The sequence below is a fragment of the Tachyglossus aculeatus genome, chromosome 11 (genome assembly GCF_015852505.1).
Source record: "Tachyglossus aculeatus isolate mTacAcu1 chromosome 11, mTacAcu1.pri, whole genome shotgun sequence".
NCBI lineage: Eukaryota > Metazoa > Chordata > Mammalia > Monotremata > Tachyglossidae > Tachyglossus > Tachyglossus aculeatus.
In genome coordinates this window covers 37,795,339-37,804,232 of record NC_052076.1, presented here as the reverse complement: position 1 = coordinate 37,804,232, position 8,894 = coordinate 37,795,339, and the positions used below count along the sequence as shown (strand labels likewise).

General features: G+C 58.4%; 1 protein-coding gene across 1 annotated transcript; it reads left to right on the top strand.

The window, feature by feature from the left end:
- Positions 1 to 504: 504 nt before the first annotated feature.
- NUDT16L1 (nudix hydrolase 16 like 1) lies at positions 505 to 6,249 on the top strand. Its single transcript, XM_038753719.1, has 3 exons — positions 505 to 633; positions 3,934 to 4,194; positions 5,159 to 6,249. Exons 1-3 carry the CDS (start codon positions 538 to 540, stop codon positions 5,393 to 5,395), a joined length of 594 nt encoding a protein of 197 aa, XP_038609647.1. The 5' UTR covers positions 505 to 537; the 3' UTR covers positions 5,396 to 6,249.
- Positions 6,250 to 8,894: the final 2,645 nt, after the last annotated feature.

Below are 8,894 nucleotides of genomic sequence, written 5' to 3'. Positions count from 1 at the left end.
CGCCCGCCCTCCCATCCTTCTATTGGACGAGGAGCTTGCCAGTCCCTCCGCGGCCTCCCGCCCTCCCATCCGTCTATTGGACAAGAAGTCCGTTAGTCATCGCGCGGCCGCCCGCCTTCCCACCCTTCTATTGGACGAGGAGCCCGTCAGTCACCGCGCGGCCGCCCTCCCTCCCGCCCGTCTATTGGACTCGGAGCCCGTCAATCATCGCGCCTCCTACCCGTCTATTGGCCGAGGAGCCCGTCAGTCATCCCGCGGCCGCCCCTGGCTCTCGGGGAATCGGCCCCCCCCCCCCCAAAAGGAAACCGCGCAGCCTCAGGCGGCCCGGTGATTGGCTGTTTTAAAGACAAAGGAGGCCCGAAGCGAGCCCGGGATTGGCCGCGCTCGGAACGGCGCCGCCGCCGCCGCGATGGGCGATTGGCGGAGAAATGGGCGGGAAAGGGGGCGGGGAAGAAGGGGGCGGGGGAGGGGGGCGGAAAGATGTCGGCGGCGGCGGCGGCGGTGCCGGAGCTGAAGCAGATCAGCCGGGCGGAGGCCATGCGGCTGGGCCCCGGCTGGAGCCACTCGTGCCACGCCATGCTGTACGCCGCCAACCCCGGCCAGCTCTTCGGCAGGATCCCCATGCGGTTCTCGGTGCTGGTGAGGGAGGGGGGGGAGGGAGGGAGGGAGGGATGGGGGGAGGGATGGAGGGAGGGGGGGAGGGATGGGGGAGGGGCCACGGGGGGCGGCGATGGGGGGAAGGTGGGGGACGGGGACTCAGGGGCCCCCTCGGACCCCCCCATCCCCAGGGGAGGCCCAGCCTGGACGGCTGCGCCGAGAGCACAGGGGACGCCGACTCGTGGAGCGCTCACCACTAAGCGCCTGGGAAGTCCAAGTGGGCAACACCTAGACACGGGCCCTCCCCACCAGCGGGCTCACTCTGCCCCCGGCCCTGGCAGCAGCAATCAATCGATCAATCGTATTTATTGAGCGCTGACTGTGTGCAGAGCGCTGGGCTAAGCGCTTGGGAAGTCCAAGTTGGCAACATAGAGAGACGGTCCCGACCCGACAACGGGCTCACTCGGCCCCCGGCCCTGGCAGCAGCAATCAATCAATCATCAATCAATCGTATTTATTGAGCGCTGACTGTGTGCAGAGCGCTGGACTAAGCGCCTGGGAAGTCCAATCGGCAACACGTAGAGACGGTCCCTACCCAACATTGGGCTCACTCTGCCCCCGGCCCTGGCAGCAGCAATCAGTCAATCAATCAGTCGTATTTATTGAGCGCTGACTGTGTGCAGAGCACTGGACTAAGCGATTGGGAAGTCCAAGTTGGCAACACCTAGAGACGGTCCCTACCCACCAACGGGCTCACTCTGCCCCCGGCCCTGGCAGCAGCAATCAATCAATCAATATTGAGCGCTGACTGTGTGCAGAGCGCTGGGCTAAGCGCTTGGGAAGTCCAAGTCAGCAACACATAGAGATGGTCATCCTCATCAGTCGTATTTATTGAGCGCTGACTGTGTGCAGAGCACTGGGCTAAGCGCTTGGGAAGTCCAAGTCGGCAACACCTAGAGACGGTCCCTCCCCACCCTCAGGCTCACTCTGCCCCCGGCCCTGGCAGCAGCAATCAATCAATCAATCATATTTATTGAGCGCTTACTGTGTGCAGAGCGCCGGACTAAGCGCTTGGGAAGTCCAAGTTGGCAACACATAGAGACGGTCCCTACCCAACATTGGGCTCACTCTGCCCCCGGCCCTGGCAGCAGCAATCAATCAATCAATCGTATTTATTGAGCGCTGACTGTGTGCAGAGCGCTGGACTAAGGGCTTGGGAAGTCCAAGTCGGCAACACCTAGAGACGGTCCCTACCCAACAGTGGGCTCACAGTCTAGAAGATGCCTACGTCCCTTTGGTTCTGGCCCTGGCAGCAGCAATCAATCCCCCGGCCCTGGCAGCAATCAATCAGTCAATCAATCGTATTTATTGAGCGCTGTGTGCAGAGCACTGGACTAAGGGCTTGGGAAGTACAAGTTGGCAACACCTAGAGACGGTCCCTCCCCAACAACGGGCTCACTCTGCCCCCGGCCCTGGCAGCAGCAATCAGTCAATCAATCAGTCGTATTTATTGAGCGCTGACTGTGTGCAGAGAACTGGACTAAGCGCTTGGGAAGTCCAAGTTGGCAACACCTAGAGACGGTCCCTACCCACCAACGGGCTCACTCTGCCCCCGGCCCTGGCAGCAGCAATCAATCAACCAATCGTCTTTAATTACTGTGTGCAGAGCACTGGACTAAGCGCTTGGGAAGTCCAAGTTGGCAACACCTAGAGACGGTCCCTCCCCACCAGCGGGCTCACTCTGCCCCCGGCCCTGGCAGCAGCAATCAATCAATCAGTCGTCTTTATTGAGCGCTGACTGTGTGCAGAGCGCTGGGCTAGGCGCTTGGGAAGTCCAAGTCGGCAACACATAGAGATGGTCCCTACCCAACAATGGGCTCACTCTGCCCTCGGCCCTGGCAGCAGCAATCAATCAGTCAGTCGTCTTTATTGAGCACTGACTGTGTGCAGAGCACTGTACTAAGCGCTTGGGAAGTCCAAGTCGGCAACACATAGAGATGGTCCCTACCCAACAATGGGCTCACTCTGCCTCCGGCCCTGGCAGCAGCAATCAATCAATCAGGCGTCTTTATTGAGCGCTGACTGTGTGCAGAGCGCTGGGCTAAGCGCTTGGGAAGTCCAAGTTGGCAATTTATTGAGCGCTTACTGTGTGCAGAGCGCTGGGCTAAGCACTTGGGAAGTCCAAGTCGGCAACACATAGAGACGGTCCCTACCCAACAACGGGCTCACTCTGCCCCCAGCCCTGGCAGCAGCAATCAATCAATCAATCGTATTTATTGAGCGCTGACTGTGTGCAGAGCACTGGGCTAAGCGCTTGGGAAGTCCAAGTTGGCAATTTCAGTCCAAGTTGGCAATTTACTGAATGCTTACTGTGTGCAGAGCACTGGACTGAGCACTTGGGAAGTCCAAGTTGGCAACACCTAGAGACGGTCCCTACCCGACAGCGGGCTCACAGTCTAGAAGGGGGAGACAGACAACAAAACAAAACATATTAACCAAATAAAATAAATAGAATAGATATGTACAAGTAAAACAGAGTAATAAATATGTACATACATATATACAGGTGCTGTGGGTGAGGGAAGGAGGTAGGGTGGGGGGTGGAGAAGGGGTCGAGGGGGAGAGGAAGGAGGGGGCTCAGTCTGGGAAGGCCTCCTGGAGGAGGGCCTTGAAGGGAGGAAGAGATCGATCAATCAATCAATCGTATTTATTGAGCGCTTACTGTGTGCAGAGCACTGGACTGAGTGCAAGCTGGCAACATCTAGAGACAGTCCCTACCCAACAGTGGTCTCACAGTCTGGAAGGGGGAGACAGACAACAAAACCAAACGTATTAAGAAAATAAAATAAATAGAATAGATATGTAACAAGTAAAATAAATAGAGTAATAAATATGTACAAGCATATATACAGGCGCTGTGGGGAAGGGAAGGAGGTAAGATGGGGGGGATGGAGAGGGGCCCCCCACCCCCACCCCTGCCCCGGATTTCGGAGAAGCGGCGTGGCTCAGTGGAAAGAGCCCGGGCTTTGGAGTCAGAGGTTGTGGGTTCAAATCCCGCCCCCGCCAACTGTCAGCCGGGTGACTGTGGGCTAGTCACGTCCCTTGTCCGGGCCTCAGTCCCCTCATCTGCAAAACGGGGGTGAAGACTGTGAGCCCCCCACCCCCGTGGGACAATCTGATCACCTCGTAAGCTCCCCAGCGCTTAGAACGGTGCTTGGCACGTAGTAAGCGCTTAACAACTATTCTCATCATCATTCTTCTTCTTCTTATTATTATTATTATTCCTGCTGGTTGTGGGTGCCTGGTGCCCCGCTAACCGCTGCGGTTCTCTTCCAGATGCAGATGCGCTTTGATGGGCTCCTTGGCTTCCCTGGGGGGTTTGTGGATCGCCGATACTGGTCCCTGGAAGATGGTCTAAATCGGGTACTGGGCTTAGGCTTGGGCTACCTGCGCCTGACAGAAGCCGACTACCTGAGCTCCCACCTGACGGAGGGCCCCCATCGCGTCGTGGCCCATCTCTACGCCAGGCAGCTGACCCTGGAGGAGCTGCACGCGGTTGAAATCAGTGCAGTGCACTCCCGGGATCACGGGCTGGAGGTGGGGTATCCCAGGGCAGGGAGGTCAGGACCCCGGGGGTTTGGCACTGGCCGTTCTGCGCCGTAGGGCCACGCGGTCCCCTCCGCCCCCCAGGGCCTCCTGGCAGAGCCCGGCCGATGCCCGCCTCCCTCGAGGGGACCGTTCTCGAGGCTCGCTCGCTCTCTGAGAGGGGCACGGGGGGCTTCCCGGGACGTCATCTGGCCCCGCGAGAGAGGCCCGGGGGTCCAGCCCCTAGCAGCGGGGAGAGAGGGGCTCCGGCGTGGGGGGCTTGGGAGGCGATCGGGCCCGCGGGGTGACGGGGGTCGACGCCCGGGCTTCTTTAGGGGCCGAGAGTGTTACGGCTGCGACGCCGCTCTCGCCATCCCTGGGAGCTGGGGAGTGGGTTTGGGGTCTGCTTGGGGAGCGGGAGCTGGGGGGACACGGGGGTGTTTGGGTTCGGGGGGCGGCGGGGAGACGGGAGAGGGTCTGTGGGATGGGAAGCGGGGCGGGATTTATTTCTTAGCGCAGGAGTAGGGGGCCGGAAAGCCCCCCGGGGTTTCGGGGGCAGGGGAGTGGCGGCGGGGGAGCGGGGGCTTGGGCCGGGTGGTTTGGGGGCCTCTTGGGATTCGGGGCGCGGGCACTGGGATTGGGGGGCGGGGCAGGGCGTTTGCCTCCACGAGCGGAAATCCGGGGCCTCGGCTCAAAGCCGGCTTTCCGACGGCCACGGGGCGCCAAGGGGGAGCTCCTTCCCGGGAGTCGGTCGGGCTCGAGTCTCTAGCGCTGCCGGCTTCACTGACTTCTCTTGCATCATCAGGCTGGGGCCGTTACCGCCTCCGACTCCTTGGTCGCTGGCTCTGTTTCCCAGGCCTCGGGCCGGGAGGAGCTGGTCCGTCCCGCTCGGAGCAGCTCCCGGCCCGGACTCCGGGCCCCCGTCGGCGGCGGCCGACCGGGGTCCCTGACGGCGGGGCCCGTGCTCTCGTTGCAGGTGCTGGGCCTGGTGCGGGTGCCCCTCTACACCCAGAAGGATCGGATGGGTGGATTCCCCAACTTCCTCAGCAACGCCTTCATCAGCACAGCCAAGCACCAGCTGCTCTTCGCCCTGAAGATGCTGAACATGATGCCCGAGGAGAAGCTGGCCGAGGCCTTGGCCGCCGCCACCGAGAAACAGAAGAAAGCACTGGAGCAACAACAGCAGCAGCAACAGCAGCCTTCTTCCTCGTGAATTTGTCTCGGTCTGTCCCTCCCCTCTCTCACTTCTGTCTCTCCCCCCCGTATTTCTCCAGAGCTCGCGTGAGCTCTAACCAAGCTGAGGAGATTTCTTCTTTTTTTTTCCCCCCCACTCCCCCCCAACTTCCCCCGGCTCTGGGGACTGAAGAGGCCAGATCAAATCCACCTCCCTCGAGGGGAAAGTTTCATTTTTGATTTTAGGAGGCCGAAAAGCAGTGTGGTTTACCCCTTCCCTCCCGCTCGATCTTCCGTCTCTCAGACTGCGGGCAGCGGAGCCGTGGGCCGAGGCTCTTCCTTCCCACTGGGGCTCGTTTGCTGATCCTGAGGGCGGGGGGCCGAGAGCTTTATCGGCCCGTAGAGACCAAACCGGGTCCCTGGCAGGAGTTTTCCTGGGGCCCTGCACGGGGTAGCCTTGACTCTTTGCATGAAACGAATGTGATGGCTCCGCTGTGCTGTCGACTGGGGTTTCAGATTTCGGGTTTGTGAGATAAGCGGTTAGAAAGTTGCTCCGAGTTTGGCTTGGGGGGATGTCGGAGACAGTCTCGACCCCCTCGGCAGAAGGGAAGAGGAGATAAGGTCAACAGTTTTGGGGGTGTTTGGGTTGGACGGTGTTTTTTTGGTTTGGTTTTTCCACCTTTCTGTTTTGGAAGTATTAGGTTTTCTACTCCTCTGTGTGCGGAACACGGGTAAGAATTGTGACTTGCCCGTGCCCCCAGGTTGGTAGTTCTGTCTGATAGCGGTCCCTTCCCTAAGTCCCCGGAAGGTAGGAAGGCAGCGGGCTGGGGTTTGGGTGCATGGAAATCTGAGGTGAGCTGGAAAGAAGAAAAAAAATAAAATAGCTTCACTGCGTGCCGTGTGCTCCCAGGCTCTGTCCCAAGCATTGGGGTCGCCGTTGCCCGGATGGATGAGTTCGCCACGCCGCTCCCAGGCCCGGCTGAGGGGCACGGGGCCGTCTCGCCACGGCCGCGCGGAAGAGGCGGCGGATAGCGGGGAGGGCGCTTGGCCGGGCTGCAGGCCGTAGGTCTGCGGGCCGGCAAGAGGCCAGCAGCCCGCGCGAGGGATTTGAGCTCAACCTCTCCCGAAGATGGCTATTCCGTGGGGCTGGGGTGAGTCGTCATCATCATCATCAATCGTATTTATTGAGCGCTTACTATGTGCAGAGCACTGGACTAAGCGCTTGGGAAGTACAAATTGGCCACATCTAGAGACAGTCCCTACCCAACAGTGGGCTCACAGTCTAAAAGGGGGAGACAGAGAACAAAACCAAACATACTAACAAAATAAAATAAATAGAATAGATATGTACAAGTAAAATAAATAAATAAAGAGTAATAAATATGTACATACATATATACAGGTGGTGTGGGGAAGGGACGAGGGGGAGAGGAAGGAAGGGGCTCAGTCTGGGAAGGCCTCCTGGAGGAGGTGAGCTCTCAGTAGGGCCTTGAAGGGAGGAAGGGAGCTAGCTTGGCAGGTGGGCAGAGGGAGGGCATTCCAGGCCCGGGGGATGACGTGGGCCGGGGGTTGATGGCGGAACAGACAAGAACGAGGTACGGTGAGGAGATTAGCGGCAGAGGAGCGGAGGGTGCGGGCTGGGCTGGAGAAGGAGAGAAGGGAGGTGAGAAGTAGGAGGGGGCGAGGGGATGGATGGACAGCCTGGAAGCCCAGGGTGAGGAGTTTCTGCCTGATGCGCAGATTGGTAGCCACTGGAGATTTTTGAGGAGGGGAGTAGCGTGCCCAGAGCGTTTCTGGACAAAGACAATCCGGGCAGCGGCATGAAGTATGGATTGAAGTGGGGAGAGACACGAGGATGGGAGATCGGAGAGAAGACTGATGCAGTAGTCCAGACGGGATAGGATGAGAGCTTGAATGACCAGGGTAGCGGTATGGATGGAGAGGAAAGGGCGGATCTTGGCAATGTTGCGGAGCTGAGACCTGCAGGTTTTGGTGACGGCTTGGGTGTGAGGGGTGAATGAGAGCGGAGTCGAGGATGACACCAAGGTTGCGGGCTTGTGAGACGGGAAGGATGGTAGTGCCGTCAACAGAGATGGGAAAGTCAGGGAGAGGGGAAGGTTTGGGAGGGAAGACAAGGAGTCGGGGCTTTCCCGCTTCTCACCTAGAATAAGCGCCTGACGGGAAAGTTAAACCGACACCTTGGTTTTCCCTCGGGGCGTTGCTCGTTGGGAGCCTTAGGCTCTCAGCCTGATGTGGGGCCAACCTGTCGCCCCACCGTAGGAAGAGTCTGTCGATCATTCGGTAGCCAACCGCCGACTGAGCAGGAGAGGTGAGTTTGCCAGGTGACCCACAGCTTAGGAGAACTTCGGCTTCGCTGGAATAATAGTCTTAAAAATGTCCAGACTCCACGTTTTTGAAGGGCCCTGTCGAAATCCGCCTCAGCGGCCAGCCGGAGGATGGGGGAGGTTGGCTACTAGCCTTTTGGTGGCCACTTAAGCCCGGGAGGACCAGTGGCTATCAGGTGGAGGCTGTTGTGGGTGGGGCTTTTGTGTGTGTGTGTGTGTGTGTGTGTGTGCTGTTGTATCATCATCATCATCAGTCGTATTTATTGAGCGCTTACTATGTGCAGAGCACTGTACTAAGCGCTTGGGAAGTACAAATTGGCCACATATAGAGACAGTCCCTACCCAACAGTGGGCTCACAGTCTAAAAGGGGGAGACATGAGCCTCCTCCTTGGCCCAGGAGCCCACCTGGGTGGAGAGCTCTGGCCCACTCTGCTAACTTCCCCCCTCTAAGTGGAAGTGGGGCGATGAGGAGGAAGAGGGTCAGAAGTGGCTGGAGCCTACAGCGCTCTGCACACAGTAAGCGCTCAATAAATACGATTGATTGATTGATTGTTATCCCTCAGGCAGGCGGGCTGATCTCAGGGCAGACCGAGACAGAATGGGGTAGGTACGTGGCTCCACGTTGACCCCGGCAACGTCCTGTTGATCGTCAGCAACTATTTTGAGTGCGAATGTCAGGCAGAGCCCAGGGCAACCTAAATAATAATAATAATAATGGCATTTGTTAAGCGCTTACTATGTGCAAAGCACTGTTCTAAGCGCTGGGGAGGTTGCAAGGTGATCAGGTTGTCCCACGGGGGGCTCACAGTCTTCATCCCCATTTTACAGATGAGGTCACTGAGGCCCAGAGAATAATAATAATAATGGCATTTGTTAAGCGCTTACTGTGTGCAAAGCACTGTTCTAAGCACTGGACTGAACTTTGGGGAGTGGACGAGAGAAGTGAGAGGGGCAGTCTTTGCCCTTGAGAAGTTAACCAAGTGCACCAAGACGTGGTCTCCTGCACTCAGGGAACCTACAGTCGAGTAGAGTGGGCACTCGGTTGAGTTTCCCCGTGAAGGCTGAGATTCTAGAAAATGCAAATATATCTGGACCTGAGGGGACTAGACCAGTGCATCCTTTTTCCAGGCTCTAAATAATACGGCAAACCCGTCATTACCCTCTGCTGCACCTGGGCCCGCTCGGATCTTGGC